The sequence below is a fragment of the Thermobia domestica genome, chromosome 9 (assembly GCF_964235325.1).
Source record: "Thermobia domestica chromosome 9, izTheDome1.hap1.1, whole genome shotgun sequence".
In the NCBI taxonomy this organism is placed as follows: domain Eukaryota; kingdom Metazoa; phylum Arthropoda; class Insecta; order Zygentoma; family Lepismatidae; genus Thermobia; species Thermobia domestica.
Genome location: NC_137462.1, coordinates 62,914,997 through 62,937,964, shown reverse-complemented (window position 1 = coordinate 62,937,964; position 22,968 = coordinate 62,914,997). Strand labels below are relative to the sequence as shown.

Below are 22,968 nucleotides of genomic sequence, written 5' to 3'. Positions count from 1 at the left end.
GCTTTCGGAATGAGGAGGCGCTGTTCTTTTTTCCTTTTAATACCCAGTCGCCTGAATGATGTCGGCTGCGAAGATTTCTTTTTAAATCTTGTGGTTGTCTCATGAATGAGGGGGCATTTAGATATGCATTTTTGATTGTCTCTTGAATTAGGGGACATTCGGTTTGATTTTTTTTTTAAACTCAGCTATCTGACTGATGCATAGCTGCGGATTTTTTCTATTATTTAAGAAGTTTTAAGTAGGAACAGCTGAATTAGAGCTGGAAGAGTAATTTCATTTTTAACCTGTAGAGGATCGAGTGAGTCTTCTGCTAGGTCCCATTTTAAAACAGTCGTCTAGTCGAGTAAGCTGGCGACAAAGATAGAATAGTAAGTTTGCTTCGGTCAGGGATCGAATGAGTCCTCTTCCGGAATGGATACCGACCGCTCGGCTGAATGAACTGACGGTCTAAAAGAAAGTAGGTTGGGAAATATAATTTAATGTGATCAAGAATATTAATTTTGTGTATAAATTGTACAATAATTGTAAATTACTTAAGAAAACTAATTAAATAATTAATACCAAGTATAAATATTTTTTTCGTTCAATTTTCACGAATACAAAAATGCTTCCCAAGATATTGAATCGTCTCTATATTTTTTCTGTTACTTGTGTAGCTCTGTTTAAGGAAACCGTTAGGATTTTTTAATTCTTTCCCCGGGTGAGACCGGGAAGGAGCGAAGCAAGAGTGGCAATGTTCACTTGAAAGTATATATGCCATATATTATCTATTATATACATATATATTATAGAGAACTAATTATATATGTGTTTTAAATTTAAGCGACACAAATTCAAGTATCAGATTACTTCCCAATATGTCAGAGACATTTCCTTAAGTGATTTATATGATTTCACTATTTTAACTTGTGTCTGTTAAGAAAGGTCTGACGCCAGGCCCACTTAGTTGTTTGATTGATGTTATTTCACGTATGTTTGTTTCTACGTTTAATTAGTTATTTGCATGAATAAGAATAATGACGTTTCTGGAAAGGTCAATGTAGCAAAGAGGATTTGTTCACTAGAAGGTTCCAGCGTGATCCGAAATTACTCAATAACCAAAAATAGTATTCACAGAATACAGTGCTGAGTTTATAATATATTTAACCAATGAAATAAGTACTAAGTGAATCAGTACTAATTTTTGAACCCGCTTTCTCACTTTCTTAGGATGCGTATTTGAATCGAAATGCTAAATATCAAAACGCTCTGATCAGAACGCTAAAACATCTTCAAAAATTCATTTCAGACAGTGCAGCCTTTTATTATTTGCGAAAAGTTTACATCCTCCTTGCTCGTAGAATACGCATTTCAAAATGTAGGCCTGATGATAAACACCAAGACCAACCCAAGTGCCAACTATGTTTAAAGATTCGTTTTAAAAGGTTCAACCGTTTTCATCATTTTATGAATAAAAAAAAATAAGAAATTAAAATATTGTCGAAGTGTTGCCTCTTAGGCTAATTCTAAAAAACATCAGAATACTTTTTTTTTTTTTTTTTTTTTTAATTTTTTAAAAATAAATAGTTTATATACGAGATGTAGTCTTCCTAAATTGAGGGGCCCTGGAGATTGTATTTTTGATATAACATTTGAACTCCTCTCCCCTCTTAGGATTCACATTTTGATGAAAGTTACATGATGAAAACCCCGCTTAAGTCAAGTGCTATCTATGTTCAAAAATTAACTTAAAAGGGTTCAGTTCGTTATATATATTGTAAAAGGATTTTCACATCACAACAAAAGCGATTATTTACAGAAAGCAAAGAATACACAAAAACACAAAGGAAAAAAAAAAAAAAGAACCACACGAAAAAATCCAAGAGGACGAGCCACCCGAGAAGGACCAAGCTTTAGTTAACCAACTAATTACAACCTATTCTAAACTCTAAAAGCTGCTATTAACTTAAGGGGTTATCCTAACTGCAACTAAACTCTAAAGGGTGCTATAAACCTAAGAGGTTTACCTTAAACAATACCGTATTTTATAAAGGCTGCTATAAAACTAAAAAATTACCCGTACAAAACATTATAACCAGCAAACTTTGGTTATTATTTTTTTAAAAAACTTTATTATTAAAACTTTTATAAACACAAAAAAATTATTTTTTTAATAAAATTAATAAAAAATCCATCTCGGTCCATCATTAACTTTACCCGTAAACATTACAATATGTAGACGATTCAGTTACAATAAACGGAATATATTATATGCAGTACTACGATATTTACAATTCGCAACTAACAATTGTGAATATTTAACGTTAAATGAATTCATGCTTTTCCCCTCAAGTCTCTGGTATAATATAAAATGGTTAAATGAAGTACATTGTCAATATTCTTGGCCCATTAACTTTAGTTTAAATAATGAAATATTTTGCTCATACTTACATTATTAGATTCCTACATTACTTACACTATTAGATGGTTAGCGTATGCGTCTTTTACGCGCGAGATCCATATTCGATTTCCGGTGGAGTTAATGTAGTTCAGATCCCAGGCTAGCTGTAGGTTCATGTCTCATATAGCGTTGCTGCTAAACGGAACGATAAAGACCTAATCAGTTAATTGCAGTACAGATTAAGATGCAAGTTTCAGATTTAGATTTTATAAATGTCCAAGAGTGGTCGGAAATAATGGATTCTATTTCTGTTTTAAGCGAGATAAATTGATTCGAATCATATTTTTTTTTCCTTTGTGATCACTCTATTTAAATAGTCACATTGATTTAGGTCACCAGTGAATCCTGACAGAAAGGGAAAAGAATAGAAACCTGCTTAGACCCTCCAGGTTTCTCTTTTATTTTCTTCCTGTATCAAAAACCAAATAGAACCATATATAGATTCGAAACGTAGTTGGTTATGCAAAGAAGATAAGGATGATAAATGCAAAGACTTTTTTATGTAAAGTTAATCGTGTTTCTTGTATTTGTTTAGGCTGTTCTTCGAGCTAACCAAGGAGCTGTTGATGCGACTATTGATCAGCTGCTAGCCATGAGTATAGACAACGAAAACGAAAAGTTACGGAACGAAATGGAACAGCGTGAAAAGCAGCAACAACCACCACTTATAGTGTCTACTTCACCCAGTCTACCAACTATTGAAGAAACGGATTCTTGTCAAGTTACACCGAGGTAAACCTTTTCTTTTTTTAATCATTTTACTAACTGAAGTGCCTCGCAATAGATGAGATTAATGAATACATACATGCACATATATGTGTGTATTGATCACCTATATCAATACATTGTCCTGTATATATGTGTGTGTGTGTGTGTGTGAATGAATGACAAATTTAGCTTAAGTGGTAGTCTTTAGTCTTGATTTACGTGGCCGAGGTCATGAAAGACAACTAAATTTAAATTATACTAAGTCGGCTCGGAAGGGAAAGCCAAAAAGCAGGATGATCTTGGATAACGACAGTCTTTTCAGGAATCTCGGAAACTTCTTCTATTTGTGGAAAATGTGTAAATCACTTTGGATTTTTTTTCTTTCCTTGGCTAATTCAAATGTATGTTTGATCTCCATTGTGGAAATTCAGCTACTGCATAAAGGTTATTCAACATTCGGAAATAACAGACAAACGATCAAATTAAAACTTCTTATCACCTGGGCTGGGTCAGGGCAACTCCCACTTGTGCATTCACCTGGATCCAGATCAGGGCAGTATGAGGGAACATGTCTCTTTAGGATCAATTCAGAATTGATTCTCAAATAATAAAATTCAGATATGAATCACCTTGTCAATAACTATTCAAGCTTCTTTACCACATTTCCACCATTATCCAGTAATTCTTCATCTCTAGTTCCTTCTTCCTTCCTCCTGTCTTTCTTCTTTCCCCCACCTTCTCTTCTTTCTCCCTTTTCCTTTTCCTATTTCTAATAAAACTGAAGGGGGATCGTGACTGGGAGTTGTCCCTACGGACACAGTCATTAAATTCTTTTGATGTTTCTCTTCGGAAGTCCGCTAAAAATTAACCAATAGCGAAACATACATAGAAGGCGACACTACTGAAATTCATACTTATTTATATTTGGCTAAATTATCCAATTGAGTTTGGAATTAGCGACTCACGTATTCCCACTCACGACAATCTCTGCTTCAATTTGTCATTTTCCTGTATTATTTAAGATATGTATATGAATGCTGTCATAAGATTTTCTTTTCTTTATTTTCTTTATCGCCGTGGGTAAATAGTCTATAGAAGGATATATATACGCGTTTGTGTAATTTCATAGAAAAGTGTTAACGCTGGACTGGCGAGGATTCAAGTGTCTGTTTCCCTCTTTGTTGGGCGGAACGAAAATACTTTCTCCCAAGCGATACTACTGGTCAAATTTTCAGAACAAAGTTACTTTTGCGTTCTCACAGTGTCCATCTTAGTTTTGTTTTTAAATCTGTGAGCTTTTACAATTTGGCTAATGGAATGAAACAGCATTTTTATTTGTGTTCTGTGTGCTTACTAAAGTCAGACAATTGTGGCTGTCATGTGTATCATTTGTACAAGAACGTGTACAAATGATGACGTCATACCATTTATTGTGATGATTGGCCGTATTTGCCATTTTATGATTGCTTCTTAACACGTTGACTGCCATGTGTATGAAATTTCATACACACAACTCCCCATGCAGCTCCACGTCTGATTTTCCATACACAAACAATATATTGCACTTTTGTCCCGTTCGTTCTATAGATGTGTAACGTTCCACGTTGCTCATCTTCCTGCACGGCAGTCATCCATTCTATCGACCGAAGGCGATATTATGACAACTGAACCGTTTAGTCCTTGTAGACATGCTGAGTCGCCACCACGTATAGAAAAACCGTGGAAAATTTTATTTGTTTCAGATCCAAGTACGGTGATGAGGCTGTAACGTTAATCGTGAAGATTTCTCGATCACATTGCACGGTACGAGATAACAACCGTGACTCAATATGTAATACAGTCATTGAAGAAAGAATTTAACGTACACTCATGTCCAAAATGTTTGTCTCATATCTATAACTGTCTTCTTGTAAGAATATAATTTGATGATGATTTTGCAGGGTACTTTTAATACTGATACTATGTATATAATCGGGAAATGTGTATTTGTGGTAAATTTCATAGGAAAAGAATTATAAATACGAAAATTACAATGAGTAAAACAAAATGTTGCTAAATGGACAAGAAAGGTTTATTTTTGTTTTATTGTTCTTACTTACTGATCTTTTGACATGAAATTTGCCACATACATGTCTTTGCAGATTATACACATACTAACATTATACGAAATACCGAGCGAATTCGTTATCGGATTATATTTCTACAACAACATATTTATAGACATGCGACAATAATTTTGGACATGAGTGTACACTATTATAAAAAAAAACGTATCTCAGAAATTAAAGAAATAAGTACCAAACCAAATTTTTTTGCATCTCCTGTTTATAAAGATCTTGAATTCGGAACAATGTACATTAAATTATTTGTACAAGTTAAAATGAAATTTTACAATACATCTATAGGGCCCTATAGGGACTAGCGTAGTACATGTATTTAAATATTACTCATATTGTTAATTTTGGGACGTAGTCCATATAGTGGCTTTGTTCCATATACCTTAATATTGTAGATATCATGTTCATCTGATTCGCAAGTAATTAAATTTTGTAAAAGTAATCGACGATACATTCATAGGCGTGTAATAAATTAACGAAATTAGATTAAAAGCAACGGACACATGCATCATATCATATGTGTTCAAGATTAAACTTCTTCTTTCGCAGCTTTCATCCATGCCCTGTTCCAGCTAACATCATAGGATAACAACAGTTCAGCGAAAAGGCTAATATATTCCACATGGGACATATTTCTTTACTATATTATATTTACTACACTTCATTTAATCCTTGATACATTTATGTATTTTAATATTATCGTCATCTTGTATGATAAATAAAACCTTTTGCCTATGTTGTAGATATCCTTGTTTTGTTGCTAACCAAACTAGACATGACCTCATAACTGCATCACAAAGAAGTACATGTTCTATCTGAATTTGCATAACTTAACTAGATTAAACCTAGTGCCGTGCTGTTAAACGTAATTGTTAACGTCTTTTGACTAGAAATATTATGCCATTAAAATATATCGTAGTTTTTTTAAAGAATAAATATTACGTCAATAAATATAATTGAGTTAATATCATTCATAATAGTTTCTATGTCTACCACACGATTAATACAGAATTACTGAAATTTAGTTGAAACATTATGGTTTATCGTGAAATTACATATTTTCAGTTATTCGGCGGCATATAAGGAGAAGGGCTTAAGTTCCAGAAGAAGCTCTTTAACTAATCATAATTATTAATCTCCTGCCTTCCATAATTAAAATATATCTTCAGAGTTTTAACAAATATTTTCTAAATAAATACTATTAAAATTATATCACCAGATTAAACAATGTGGTTTTCTTTTTTTTTTTAACACTTTAAATCCAATTATTTTGTTTCTAATCAATAGTTACAGAGAATATGACTTGTTTATCAGTATCCTTTAAATCAATAATTTTTCTTCTTCTTGTTCCGAGAAAGAAAACCATTTCGCCAGGGTACAGATATATCATACACGGTATCTTATTCAGAGTAAATATTAACAATGTACTTTGTAATATTGCTTGGTACAGATATAGAACAGGTTAACATTTTAACAATTAAATCAAAATTCCAGCTTTGTAGAAAATTGAACTTGTGCGAAATGTCATCACAAACAATAAATAACGAACAAGTAGACAAAATATCAACAGAGCTGTTATGGCCAGTTGCGGGGCATAACAGGTGTATATTCAATTACATATATATGGCGTAGAAGTCAAAATTTAATGTCCGCGCTGCAAGTATGCAAAACGATACACAAAGAAAATTATACATTTATGCGACTAAAACAAAGGTGAAACCAAAGTATTATTGGCGGACTGTTGCCCGTGGCGCACAGATGGTAATGGTCAACAGATATGGGGGCAGTCAAGGTGTTAAGTTTTGTTCACATTTCATCCGGAAATACAAATCTCTTTGGTCGCCGTTTTTGTAGAATGCAGATCACAATGAATTTAACGCTCGTCACCGAAATGAATGAACCATTATTGACGAACCAAATACATGGAAAACATGGTTGATGTTGTTTTGAAATCCAAGGTTCTAACATTTTTGAAATATGCTTCTGTCACATAGGAAGATGTTAAACGACCGTTTTCAAGTCTCAAACGCATCTTAACCAATAGACAATGTAACTTGTATAGACAGGTTGAAGAAAATGCTTGTGATATCGTTCTATAAGAGGTGAATTTTATAGCATAACAACTTTATTAAGTGCGAAGGTATAATTTAATGAGTATGGACTTTTTTAAGCAGTCTTTGGATACGGTATTCATTAGTATATTTTCTGTACAGTTTTATGTTTATGATACTAATATTTCTTTGATTTGTAACTTACTTTCTTTGTTGTTGCTTTGATGTATTTTGGTTAATACTTTCGAAATTATAGTTACAAATTAGTACTATTTATGATCCTTACTGTACTGTACTAGTGTACTTAACGTAAGATAAATTAATGACATAAAAATAGTGAATATATTAATTTTTGCAATATAAACTGCCATTTTTATTTATTTATTTATTTATTTATTTTATTTTATTTTATTTTTATTTTTTTAAATTTATTTTTTGCCATTTTTGGTGTTTTATTTTGTTGGTCTTTAGTTGTATTTTGTTGGTCAAAGAAAAACAAGTTTGATCATTGTGTATATAAGACATGATTTTGTAGTCGTTAATAGTGCTTCACAGTTAAGAGACTTGTTCATTATGGACTATTTTTTATTTGTGCGTAATTTTGATGCTGATAATGTACATGTGTAAAGTTAATTTAATTTATTATTCATTTAAGCCTTTACAAGAGCGGTTTTATAAATAAACTCAAAAGATATTCATGCAATTCTTCTGTATCCTGTTTTTGTTGAACAATGTAAGTTGTTTTTCAATTTTGATTATCTTTTTTAAATAGCAAAGAATCTGAAACCAAAACTTCTCCTGTGAATCAAAAGGCTGATGTTCCTTTAAGAACAGTGCATGGTTGGAATCCTCCTTTACTTGGTGCGCTGCCTGAGGATTTCCTTCGAATCTCTCCATCACAATGGACCACACAGAAAAAGGTAAAAAACATAATTTCTCTAATTTGTGTTTATTATTTTAAAATTGTATAGGCAAATAAGAAATATTTTCTGATATGGAGAGAAAATTGGATAGAAACAGAATAAAATGCATATAAAGAAGAAAGAAAGAAGAGAGAGAGACAGTTGTATATTTCTTCAGATACATATCTATTGGATCTGGTAATAAATATATATTGCAAATATATAGTTTGGTCATCTGCTTGGTAATATAGCAACTAATGTTTAGATAGAAGTGTGTGAACACTGTAATAGTGTGCCGAGGTATATTCACCTGACTGATCTTAGCGTACGTCTGTTATTTAGTAATTCTCAAAATCTTGAATGGGAACTCTGATCTTCCTCAGCGGTGTTTTCTTAAAACATCTACAGGGAATTCATCGTGTAACATGACTTATAATAAAAAACATTTCCTTTAGTAATAAAATTATATACACATCTGCATCATCCAGGAAATATTTGATTAATATCAAAAAAAGTTTCATAGTGGTTGTGTGAAATTTCAAATTTTGAGAGTACAATTTTTGTTACTGTTAATGTGGATTTTTTTGGTTTCTGTTTAATAGTAATAAGTACCTTCTTTCTTTACTAGACTTTTATTCTAAGTCATCAAATGCTGCAGCAGAAATATGCTGAAAATCAACAATGCCGTGGTGCTTTGGGTGAAGTTGGTGATCCTGATCTTACGCGCTATTTAGAAGATGAACGGATTGCTCTCTTTCTACAAAATGAAGAATTTATGCAAGAACTTCGACGGAATAAAGACTTTTTATCCACACTCGAAAAAGGTAAGTAAAAAAAAAAAAAAAAACAAAAAAAAACAAAAAAAAAAAAAAAAAAGATATTGAACGAAGTTCCTGAGTAAAAATATTTTGTTCGATTTAATTAGTCAAAAAACCGCGAGGAAAACGTACTCAATAGTTTGAAACATACCTAGCATTCCTTCTGTGCTTTAAAAAAAAAGAAAGAAAAAAAAAACAAATATTTGGCGATATATTTCGGAGATATATCACTCTCCGTCCTCGGGTCATGATATTGTGCTAAATACATCATCGTCTTGGTATTGCATTGTTGGTGAATAACACTATAGTTCTATAAATTTGATAAGCTGAGTACAGCTGAAAATGTAGAGTTATGTACATAGAAGCAAAATATTAGTGCGTTCCATTCACATACTATGCTAACACTTGTTACAAGCAACAGTTCTTTAGTTGTACGGTGCATGTTAAACACACTTTTGGTTTTTCATAACTACATAGACTTTGTTTAGTTTTGAATGCCTAATTTAATTTACATTAGTTCGTAGTACGTTTTTACTGACAAATAATACTAGTGTATAAATGGTGAGAGATGTGTGTATAAAAGATTGTCCACGATAAAAATAGTCGACCTTCACTGGCCTTCCTTTAACCACTGTTATGTCCCGATACATTGCTGGTTACACTAGGGTCTGTACTTGATAATAGTATCAGTTGAGCACGATCCATGGAACGATGAAGATAAAACTGACAGCTTTCTGGGAGGGATTCATTTTTGGATTTTCCACTGCACATTATAATCACTCTACTGTAGTGAAGCGGTGCTAAGAAGAGGATATAATCGTCAACAAAAGTGGTGAGGATCTCATCATCCGACGATGTGCCCAATAAACTCATGCGGTACATGGTCGGCCGGAAATTAGGAGGAGAATATGACCCCAGCACATTCGAATCCCTCCCAATACAGTGCGCGCCATTATGAAAGTAGTGATAAAGGACAATCTTTCAACCCATAAAACTTGATGGTATCTCAAAAGGCACAGTTTCCTACATATTCAGAAGAACCTCACATTGGAAGCGCGTCACACCACCTCAACAGAGCGCAATATCCATGAGAGAGGTTCACAGATGCCAGGAACACACCTCACAGGGGACAAGTGAATATATGCATATGGCGCTACCTAGATAAGGCCAAAAGAGTTCAATTCATTTTTACCGTCAAAGAGAACATAAAAGTCACCCTGACTTTGTGCTTCAATACAAAGAAAAGTTTTCGAAGGAATTTCTGGTTCTCACTCGTCGAAGTATCTTCCAACACCAAAATCGTAGCAACTTTCAAGAGAATGCCATGGATTCTCTCTATAACACACACGGACAAGCTGTCCAACCATACCACTCGATCTCAGGCGTTCTACTCAAGGAAGAAGGCAGAAGAGGCAGGAATTCGAGTAATTCCATGTTTGTCCATCCCTGTGAAATCTCCGGACGCCTCATCGATGAACTGCTGTGGGTTAGGACTCCTTAAACAGTTGATCGACGTCGTCTCCGTACCTTACAAAGTCTTCAAAAGTTGCCAAATCCTCCTTTCCTTTCTACATAGAAGTTTGCTGTAGGAACTACGCTGCCGGGCAGTCTTTCGGGCTTGTGGCTGTCACATCGAGCACAATCGATGGTGGAGAGGGAGTTTACTAGCCAGGTAAGTGGTTCAAAATCGATTATTTCTATCGTGGATAAGATGCGCCATAAATTAAGTGACTGTTGTTTGTTATAAATGCTACCATGCGACTGAAATCATACAGGACATCGGCTTTCTGTTGCGCGTAGTAGTTGTATTTTCGAGCGTACTCAATATATCAAGTTCAGAAGAGGACTATAATGTTAATAATCAATGTTTTAATAGGAAAGAGAGCACATTATCAAGGCTCGAGGATAGAGAGCAAGGCATCTTTGAAATATATTGCTGAAGATTTACTCATTTTGAGTATAAATGAAATACTAGATAAATTTGAAGCTACGGTGTTCGACTTTTTTCTCTTTGCTTAAAAATGCTTACATTTTAAATATTACTTTCAATTCATAAAGCCATGCTATTGATATCTCTAGAAATGTTGGTTTTAATCCGAAACCAGTCATAAAAGTACAGCTGAAACCGGTAGATGATAATTAGATATAAAGAACCATATGAAACCTTTCTTTCTCCTCATTTATCCCAATTAACTTCTGACTGGAACGAAGCTATATGGTGAAGTATACTCTTATATAATAAACTTTGATCATCTTTCCATTTTTAAAACTTCTCAAGTCTGATCTATTGGTAGCTTTAAAACTTAACAATGGTATAAAGCCTTTTAAGTGTCTTCATATTAAAACTTTCTATGCAAGGATGTGAATAGAATCTTTTAAGAAGGAAAAAGAGTGGTTGGCTATTTTTATACTATTGCACAGAATTTTTCTCCCTCAGACTTTTGAATTTATGACGAGAGTTATGAAAAATTCTAGATAACAGCCTTGCTTATATTTGAATTACAAATGTTACCTGGTTTCTCTACTCGGCCAGGGTTTGACATTTTCACTCTGAATGTGAAGACAGGTTGATAATCGGGGAGTACTGCTTAGCATCCAAGACTGCATGTACTATATAAGTATCAACTAAGAAAAAAAGAAGAAATGGATTATTATGTAGTTGATTTCTGTATTGTTCAGTGGTATTAGCTCATATTATTTAGGGAAAGAATTCATCTATATTAAAGTTTACAACTAAGTAGTGATGTCGTGGGTATTTTTGTGTCTTAAGTGTAATGTAAGTTTATAATAATTATTTGATTGTCTCTCCTTAGCTACACTTAATCCGTGAAGAAAAAAAAAGTTTTCCATTTATTCTCTGTAAATACCTTCTTTAATTGCTATTAAACTATTTGGGAATAGTAGCGTACTTCAGCTGCGTAGAGCGTATATAATGTACTTTATGGTATTATATCTAGCATTTCTGTTGTTCACACTGTCCTTACGAGGGAGAGCATGTTCTTACGCGTCTACCAGTTTAAAAACTTCAGTAAGTTTGAAGGCAAAACATTCAGATTCGCGTCTCATTTTGTAGTGGAAGATGAAAGTTCTTGGAGTTGTTGAAAGAATAATTCCCATTATTTCATTCACTTAAAACAAATAAATACTTAAATAAAAATAATAATCGTGAAATATGATTGTGTGACGTGAAATTCAATTAAATACAAGAGGTGAAAAACTGCATGACTGGATCGGGAAACGAACTCAGATCTTCGGGTAATCGTGCTGATATGTTAACCATCAGCCATAGTTCTTGGTTCGATTCTTTGTTCAATTGTCCATTGTTTTATTCTTCCTACAGAAAATATGGTATGAGAAGAAAAAGTAAGTTATTTTCTCTATTCATCATGTGATTATGACGTACTAATCAGCTTTAAAAATCTTTCGAAACCTTTAACACACAATTTGGCACATTATAATATTAAAATTAACTAACTTACCTTTCATATTTCCCTGGAAATCATAATCGGATGATTATATTCCTGATACGATTTCTGCAACCAGTCTTGCAGCCTTCGATAGTCAAGACACTAAAGGAGTATCACTTTCTAGGTTTTACGCTGTTCTTAAAATTTTAGGTTTGCTAACGTGTATAGTAATTTTGAAAGTTGAAAAAGAACGAAAAAAAATGTAGCGAATTTTACTTTGAGTAACGCAGAGTTCACCTATCTTTGTAATATTTGTGTGTCTTTGTCGAACATTCTTCATTCTTCTGTGGAAAGATTTCTGTCAATTTACTTCGTGTGTGCCCTTCCATTTATTACATAGTCTGTGTAAAAGTATCTTAACTGTCTGTGTGTACTTAGTGATATAATACAGTGCGGGAAGACGACATGGTGACTTGCTTTGTATTTGAATAAAATAGGGATAATCATGAAGAAAATATGAGCAAATAGGACCGAAAAAGTGCGTAATATGAAAACTAGACTCCATAATGGAGAGTAGTTTTTTCTTTTTCTTTCTTTTTTTAAGTGAGTTGTTTTTTTTCTGATGTCACTCCATATGTGAATTTGATAATAGGTGCAGTGAGTAGGTTTTCTCAAAGACTTCTCTTTATTTGGCTGTAATTATAATCAATGTAGAAATAGGCACAATGTAGTCCTCCCAAAATGTCGTAATATAACTCATACACACACACAACAGCCTCCTTCCTGGAAGACAACACAGGCGTGGGAAACTCGGGTTCGATTCCCGGCGGGAGCTCATATGGTTCGGATTCCATGTTAATCAGTAGGTCCCGTCTCATATAGCCTCGATGCTGAAAGGGACGCTAAACTCAAAAGCAACCAACCACTTTTGAGTTATCCTCAGTACTTGCCGGGCGTTTTGGCGCTTGCTGCTACCTAGCGATATAATTCGTTACCATTAACTTGAAACAATCCTCTGTGTATATATACGATAACGTTTAAAAATAACTTAAAGTATTATTTTGATTTTATTAAATTGCCTTTAGTTAGTTTTTCCTCTTCTACGTGGACGCATATAAAAAAAATCCCTCTGATAAGTATGACAATCATAGAAGTGCTGATTCATATTTGTCATATTTTATTTTACTGTCAGTATCTTTTCTGCAGTTTTTATTATATTTAAAAAAAAATATTATACTGCACAATATCTTATTTCATTTTGTTTTGTTAAATCTTTAACGTATAACACTTATAATTTGCAACATAACTCGTAGACTTAGCACCATTGGATGTTAAATGCTTATTTATTTTCTTATATATGTATAATTTTTGTTATGTGCTGTGTAATGCTTACGTTGCATGCGGTTTCGAAAAAATTAATTAATTAAAAATATTTCTGTTACATTTTTGTTAACCCAGCTTGTTTTATTATTTTAGATCCATTTTAGTGGTTTTTCTTTTCCTCTACTAGGTGTTCATTTTATGAGTTACTTAGTGGGAAGTGTGCCTTTGCATGTGCCTTTGATTTTCTTCATAGTGGATATGATTTTTGTCCAAATCTCACCCGTAACCAATAGACGAAGACAACACCGGCTGTTCTTACTAGTAAGATAATAGTTACATAAATTAATGGTAAGGCTTTTTGGTGTATTAGTTTTATTACATGTATATATTCTAACATTTACTGGGTAAAACCATATTTTTGAGTAATAACAGATCAGATACTATATCTCTAAACCTAGAATGTAAAAATAGCTCTTCTACATGACGAGACTTAATTGTAGGAAATAGAAAGGTGAAAACCTTTGTTTTAAAGAGTTACATTAGAATCACGATAATTTCAGGTGAATAGGACTGAGATTCGGATTACACAGAAAAGGTCACAAAATATCTAATTTTACACACTTTGTGCGCTGTAGCATTAACAAACTACTACCACTGAAAGGTTTTCGAACACCTTAGATTTGAGTGAGCATCTATTGTTTACGTATTATTTTAGCACAAGAACTTTGCCACCGGGTATCAGAAATACTGTCTAAAGCATAAAATTTCTCGACAATAGGATCGGAATCTGAGAGATATTGCATGTAATATGTCTAATTGTAATTTTTGAAATGTTCTCACTAAAAGACGAATTGTAATAGATATTGCACACTATAAACAAAAGTGTGAAAGTTGAGGTAACATATCTTTTTTTTTTTTTTTTAATGGGATCAGTGTAGTGACAGGAATTCGAAAGGAAGACTATTTTTACAACTTTTATAATTATAACTTTTTGATATATTAGCATTTTAAAGGCCAAAATTACCATACTTTGAAACATGTTTACGATGGTTTCTTGCGCCCAATTTATGGTCGTTGGAATAGCAGCGATAAGCACTGCATGTACGCTCCCACTAAGCGATAATTGAGGACAGAAGGTCATATATTGGCCGTCGTAAACACTGACAAACGGTACTCTTGACTTAAGCTAACACATCAACAAGGTATAAAGTAGTAAAAAAGTGTTCGAAAAGATTTGAGAAGTAGTGTACCAATTGCTTACTATGACTAATTCATAATGCAGCGTTATACTAGTACTATTACTACTGTTTATCGTATTTTTAATTTTTTTTTTTATTTTTTTTTTATTTGTGTTGTTTCTAAACTGTGTACTGAATCTTCCGGAAGTTGCTTAGATCTGAACTGTCTTATTTTGTTCCGGTTATGGTTGTGCGAAGAGATCCTTGTTTCGATCTAAGGCCCCGCCAAGTGGACTTTTGATGGACAAACACCATTTGCAAATTTTTCAAGAAAATATTGATATGGAAAGCAATAGACAGCGAGGGACGGTTTCGGAGCCCATCATATCTGAAGGCACCATGAACGCCAACGTGTGTATCTCTCGGAATGTTTGAAGAAGAGATTGATTCCTTTTTTTATCCGAACGCCGAAGAGGTGACAACATTTTGTTTTGGCCAGGCCTTGCTATGTCGCACTACGCCAAGAATGTTGTCAAGTTTCTTCGTAGTGAAGGTATCCCCTTCGTTGAGAAAGCAAAGAACCCACTTAATGTACCCCAAGCGCGGGCCATAGAGCCATTTTGGGCTTTATTAAATAGAAATATGCTGAATGTCCCCACAAGGCCAAAAATCTTCGTGACTTGGAAATCTCTCAGCCAAGAAGTTGCGCGAACTACAGAACTCGACTTGATGCGGAAGGCGATACATAATCTGCGGGAAATTGGGTACAAAGGCCTCCAAAACACCAACTTTATTTAAATTATTTTGTACGGAGTCATTGGGGAAGGGCTTTGAAGGATATGGGATGAAAATGAATGTTAGAAAGACAAAAGCCATGGTGTTGGAACGAAGCGGTCTGTGTCAAATATAAAGGTGGGAGGGGAGAAAATGAAACAAGCGAATAGTTTTCGATATCTGGGTAGTATTCTTAGTAATGAAATGAAGTGCAAACGTGAAATAAGAGCAAGGATAGGAATGGCGAGAGAAGTCTTTAGGAAGAGGAAAAGGCTATTTTGTGGTACCTTGAATAAAGAGTTGAGAGAAAGACATAAAATACTTCGTGTGGAGTGTTGTACTGTATGGGGCAGGAAACATGCACATTAGTAAAAGTGAAGAAAAACAACTGAAAACCTTCGAAATGTTGGTGTGGAGGAGAATGGAAAGAATTCGTTGGGTCGAGCGGAAGACGAATGAGAGGGTGTTAGAAATGGTGGGGAAGAAAGAACACTTTTAAATATTATTGAGAAGAGGAAAAGAAACTGGTTAGAACATTGCCTGAGAAGAAATTGTATCATGAAGGACGTGCTAGAGGGTATAGTGGCAGGAAAGAAGGGGAGACAGCGTAGGAGGCTACAATTAATGGACTATATAAAACAGAAAGATCATACGTGAAGACGAAGAGATTAGCGGAAAACCGTGGAGCATGGAAGCTTAGCTGTGGCAAGTGACCTGCCAATACCTATGATGATGATGATGTACGGATTCCTCATTCTCATGTACTATCCGAATTTGGAAATAAATTTCAATCCTTCTAGTTTTTCCAGTCTACGAATTTCTTGTTCACCCTTTATGTTGGATACACTCTTACCGGATATCTAATTCGGGACCTCGAGTACCAAAAGGCACTCGTGATAGTCATGAAATGATGATGGAATAACACAGCAAAACGTTATCACTGAATTTCATCTCGATGCTGAAAAGATACGACGAACTCCAAACATCAACACCTAATGATGGAATAATATAGAAAAGTCTGATCTCTGGACTTAACCATACTGAACATTGATAAGTCATCTGCTACTACTATTTCGAATCAGGTTACTGAAGCGTTCATAATTTATAGTTATTGATCTATTCATTAATTATACGTGTACCAATAATACAGAGCCCTCCTGCTGATCTAGTCTTTAGCGCGTATGGCTTTGGTTTACAGAAAAAAAAAATCATTCATTCATTTCCAATAGTCATCCGTCTCCTTCAGCGTAAAGAGCATATCTGTGGGACGTTAAACTAAAAAAAATTCAAACCTCAAAATCAACACTTTCCTCAAAAAGTTCAAGAATCAAAAAGAGTTAACTGAATTTATTATTTTTAATTATTATTATTATTATTATTATTATTATTATTATTATTATTATTATTATTATTATTATTATTATTATTATTATTATTTTAAGAAGTGGAGTTTTTAAAATCTTGTTTTCAGTGCCAATTTGCTTTCTTATAATATATTTTACGATTAAAGTAGCTTTGTAACATTCGATAATCGTACTATACGCCACATATTCCAACAGATATGCAAAAAGAACTTGGAACTCTCCCGATCCCCTATTTTTCGTTTTTGTGTGTGTAATTATGAAGGTGTAGTGTTGAGAAAGTAGATATAGATCATTAGTTTTTTTTTTGTAAGTAAACCTTTTGCAATGTCTTTGATTCAAATCATGGTATTGTTAAAAAAAAAAAAAATACATTTGTAAGTATTATAAGAGAAAATTTTGTTTCCTTCTTTAATGCAACTATTTTTCGTATGTATGTATGTAATTATCCAAATGTAGTGTTGAGTAATCCCTTTTTAAGTGAAACATTTTTGATTTGTAATTAACTGACACATGTAGAAAGACGTTTTATTATTTATTTGCACTAATACGTGAGTATGTACTATAAAAACAAAGAGAACGTAGTTGTTTTGCTTTTTGTTCCGGATTACGGTTGAACACCGTTACGGCGAATTTAATCGATCTCGTACTAAATTCTTTATGCATGATTCCTAAACACATTTTTTCCGTGGCGTTCTGTTATGGAGCTCTCATTTTAGTAATACATATTTAGAGCCAATTTTGAAACTAGACGTGTACTGAGTAACACGATTGAAAAAAACAATTATAATTACATTAAAGTTATCATTCCAGTCCAAGGTTGGAAGATTACTGCGTTTTTTTTTGTGGCTGAGAAAAATTCCAACGAGATGGAGTTCAACAGTAGAAAGATGGAAAACCAATAAGGCATGAATGTTTACAGCGTTGCTATTTGCATTCTTCTGATTCTAAATATGGTTAATTCATTGAACATTTTAGTTTTTAAATTCTGTATGTGAGCTGCATAAATTAGAGCAGGCACTTAGCGGAATTTTCAAACTCAAAAGTTGGTCAGGAAATTTGATCAATCTAGGTAAACAGGAATTTCAACAGAATATTTGTATTTCTTACGAGTAACTTCATATGGATTTGTTCTTATATATTGAATTTTTCTATTTACTAATATAATATAGCTGCTTTGAGGTTACGATTGTTCAAAACAATCGAGTCATTCGATGATTTCTTATTTTATTAGCAATGCGGATGCTGCATGCTCGTAAGTTTACTCAGTTATAGATTTTCAGTCCTATGAAAAGAAATAAGTTTACTGGCTGATTTTAAATGGTAACTCAGTGTAAATTTCTTACATCTGGTGCGAGGTTTCGATCTTAGTGCTGTGTGTGGGCCGGATAACATTGGGATTTATCTAATGGTGCTTCTATTTCTTCCTTTGAAATGTCTACAATTTTATCATTCATATGCATTTATGGTGCTCTACGTTGAAGGATATAGAGATATAAGCTAGTAATTTAAAGTCAAATCCAACCTAATCTAATAACAATCTTACATTCTTGATTCCATACTAACCTCTGTGAGATTTGCTAATTTCCCACCCTTAATTGAGCAGAATATCGAAAGCAGACTGCTACGTAAGCATTACAATGGTGTACTCTATTGTTGTATTCGTGCAAGTACTTGGAAGGTAGCAAGTTAGGTATAATCCTTTTTCAGTAAATGACTTTTTTTCACACGAATATATACAGAGGAAGAGTTGATATAGTAGTCAGTCCTAGTCTGTTTTAAGAAAGGAGAAGCGGCCCCCATTCTTCGTTGAGTTCCCTTCCTCAGTGACCGGTATCTGAAGCTCTATGGGAGAGAACATATGTATATGTATGTATATTTATGTAATGTTCGTGCTGCTACCTGCTATCTTTCCTTTCATTCGTTAGATATAGCCCTAGTGAGGATTACAACCTACCAGGGCAGCCGTTCCCCAAATAGGATAGTGGCTCGTGCCATTGGATCTGGGAGTGTGCATGTTACCTGAGCACGATAAATTGAGAAATGTGAGGAGGTTTGATTCTGCTGCCTCCCAACTGGAGGAAGAAAAGCTTAGACCCGTTTCCTAAATGGGCGACGTGAATGTGCTTGGTACCTCAAGACCTAAACTTGAAGTAGTTGGGGTTAAACAAAGATGAGTGGATTCGAATAACCCTACCGGGTGAGGTTTCCACCTCCTAAATAGCGACTGACACGTTTTGTTGGGTCCAGGAGGAGGCATCTAGTACGTCAACGTGTTCGTGGTACCAGAGCACGAGATTAAATGTTCATGGGGTGGGCAGGGCCTGAAAGTAGGCATGGAACTCTAGAAATTCCAAATTTGGATTGGTCTGTGCCGGACTGTGGTCGTACCGTGAGATTTGACACCTTGGTAGTTCGATGAAGTGAGGTAAGCTTCCCTTAACACTCGGATATCAACACACCCGATGCTGGTAGATTTCTACTTGCAAGGGAAGCCCTTTCATCAGTAGGTATAACTAGGAGAAACTCTGGTTTGGACGTTTCGTACCCAAGGTTTCGATTTCATTACTCTTCAAGGTTATAGCCCTAACAGTGGTCCTGGGTTCGATTCCTGATGGGAACACACTGTCGGAAAGTTGTAAAAGCTTTTTCAAGTCAGCCATCCTGAGTGAGGTTTTTCGTGTTTTTTCCTCATTTACACCAGACAAATGCTGGGATAGTACTTAATATACAGGCAGCTTCCTTCCCCTTTCCCCGAATAATGTGGTCGCGTTATCCCTCATCCGTAACGGGTTGAGGGCCATAGATGCCGGTAATGCCCAGCAATTTGTATAAATAAATGATACAGCCATAACGACAAAAGAACGAGGTACAAACCTACGGCTCGTGCAATACCTTAAGACTATGGACTTACGGGTTAGTTTTAAGAGAAGATACCGACCTCCAAACTAGGCGATTGCCCATCCTGTTACGGAACATAACAGCGCAGTAAAAACTAATCGCGAATCTGTTTGACAATAATCATTTCTCTCTCGTAGGTTTTTTTTGCTTACAACTACCAACTTACACATTTTCTCGCATTCTATGCTTAATATCAACACAGAACGAATTCTCCACAGTAATTGAAATATATTAATATTCGTACAAGAACAATTAATAATACGTTAAAACTTCGTTAGCTGTAGATATTTGTGCACTTTTTTTAACGTGTGTATGGGGAGGAAGCAAAAGGGTTGAAGTTCAGGTTTTCAAGCCATAATATAAACTGAAATTGTAGTTTGTATATTGATTCGCGTACTGGTATTTTAATTTAAATGAGTCTTGTTTCAGTGAGAACCAATCATTGCTTCCTACGAGGCAGGTAGAGATAATTCAGAAGAAAAGTAAGTGTTCAGTTTTTTGTTGAACATTGTTCTAAATCTATTTGCTGACATTTCAAATAACTTCGAGGATCAGAAGGTCGTAGTTTCTGAAACAATAGCAAAGGAGTTAAATTTACATAAAACCTTTAAGAAAAGGACAAGAACCATATTTTTAAGCATAACTTCGTGAAAATATGGAATACGTAAGCTTAATGTATACATTCCAATTAATTGTGCATCGATTTTAATGGCGAGGTATCTGATTTATTGATTTGTGCTGTTTAACTTGGATCTACGTAGGTGTATGACGAAGCGTAGTTCTTTTTAAGAATGAAACATGTATTGCTATTATGACTTTAAATAATACCTTTGCAAAGTATTTCAGTTTTCTTCTATGCTAATGTATCATTAATGAAGGAGGAGTCATATGAAGAAAGCCTTTGGAAGGCATTAAGTTTCCTTGTGTCTCCATGTAATATTCGTGAAATTAGCTTAAAATATATTATACACAGTACATAACGGTTAATAAAGCATTACGTCTTAATATCAAAGAGAGAGTTTAAAGAGTTATAGTATTAAATTACCTTAGAATGTTAGATTAGTATATTTTTATGTCCACTTAATATTGTCATTTGCTTTGCCAGATCAACCAGATGATGCAGAAAGTCCCCCAGAGGAAGCCATGGGTGCCTTTCCATTCACCAAAACGTTGTCAGGAAGCCACGATGATGATGCTTTGTTTAAGGAACGATTACGAAATATGGGGAAAGGTGAGTAGTTAGTCATGTCAGGTGAGATGTTATAGCTTAAACAATGTGTCTTTCAAAGGGAAAATTGTGAAATAGGGAGTCTGTTACGAAATATATCTATATAATTAATGTATGATATATCCAATTGCGTTGTGTATGATTAAGGCAACTGAATGATGATGGAAGAATTGGCGGAATGAGAAAGTGGGAGGAAACGGGAGTACCCTGAAAAATCCCACGGACACGATGTTGTCCACCACAAACTTACTTGTCTGGGAATCGAACCAAGGACCCCACGCACCAGAGGTAAGCGTCTGCCACTGAGCCACCGTCCCCCTCCCCCTACTTACCTAAAATGTACATGTTTTGATAATAATAATAAATGTAAATTGAGTATTTAATATAGGGCCACCATTTTAGCGGCTGTTAGGAGATATACACCTATTCCTGTAAACGCTAAAAGCAAATTTCTACTTTAAATAAAAATTAATACTTATTATTCTTTTGCAATTGCAAACCTGACTTATTATAAACCCGTCACCTTAAATTCGTAAGATATGATCTACGTTCATCTTTTTACACATGAAAACTTAATTGCTGTTGCTAGTCTTTAAAAATAATAATATATCATAATTGAAAATATACTGAAGAATTCTTGTGAAATAACTCCCAAAATAGAAGAAAATTATTTAGCTAAATACAGAAATAAAATTGTGCAATAATTAGGTTAATCGTTATTCACAGCATAGGCGTTTTAAAAGAAAAGCCTTGTAGTGGCAATTGATATGAATTAAGTACAATTTTGTTAATAGTTTTTGCTATAATCTGTTTTCAATACTTACGTAATTTTCAATTTTTAAACAAAATAAATTTCACATTTTCATACAAGGTTGTGCTTAGGTGTTTACGTGCATGGTTTATGAAATATTAAATTGGTATTTTATATATATGCAATGTTAATATGCAGATCGAATCCAAAATAGGATACTAGCCGTTTGCATGCTTTCTATACATATTATGACGTACATAACTACTTTATTCTAATATTCACCCGTATATAAAATTAAATTTCTTGTACTATTCATATTCTATAATTCACATTTCACTGTTTATATTCGGCATAGATTTTCACCTTCATCCTCTCTCACAGAACTGAGTGATGCGCTGTTCGCAAAATGGTGTAATACTATACTTGTTACCATTTACGACTTCCATGACTCCATTGCACGTCGCATCAGAGCAGTTCTGAAGGCGAAAAGACGTCCAATGTTATATTAATTTGGAAAGTTGTACTTTCATCAGTATTTTGTTGTTTTGATAACCTTTTGTATTTCGATCGTAATATCATCTTGTAGAATATTTGCAGTCAGTGCCGCGAACGAAGTTCGATGGCTTTCACTAAGCCGTAGCAAAGAACTGCTACGAAGCAACCAATGCCAATCAGATAGAAAAGCCCTTCGGACTGAAGCCATTATCATTAAAAACAGAACTTGAAAATAATAATCTTTAGTGCCGTATATAGATTTCTTTAATACATGCTTTATTGGAATTCTTCTATATTTTATCATTGACTAGTAATTTTCCTGTTCCAATATACCCGAAAATGCCTGTTTGACATAACGTTTGAAAAGCTCAAGTTCGTAAATATTTATAAAATTTTAAATGAACACGGTATTTTGGTTGCTAGTGTGTGTATTTTCATAAAGCAAAATTAGATTACTTTAAGCTTTATTATTATCATAATTATTATTATTTAATTTTGAAATTTAAGTTTTTAA

The 22,968-nt window shown here is 34.0% G+C and overlaps 1 protein-coding gene across 7 annotated transcripts in view; it reads left to right on the top strand.

Annotated features, from left to right (window-relative positions):
* LOC145694692 (CUE domain-containing protein 1) overlaps positions 1-22,968 on the top strand; it is a 57,490-nt gene that overhangs the window by 20,751 nt on the left and 13,771 nt on the right. For 5 of the 7 annotated variants that reach the window (XM_081771200.1, XM_081771203.1, XM_081771202.1 and 2 more), the window contains 4 exons: positions 2,976-3,172; positions 8,089-8,236; positions 8,847-9,042; positions 21,086-21,211. In XM_081771200.1, the coding sequence (XP_081627326.1) occupies positions 2,976-3,172; positions 8,089-8,236; positions 8,847-9,042; positions 21,086-21,211 (667 nt within the window). Of the gene's footprint in view, positions 1-2,975; positions 3,173-8,088; positions 8,237-8,846; positions 9,043-13,953; positions 14,115-21,085; positions 21,212-22,968 lie in introns of those variants that run through there. The other 2 variants (XM_081771205.1, XM_081771206.1) reach the window with 2 other exon arrangements.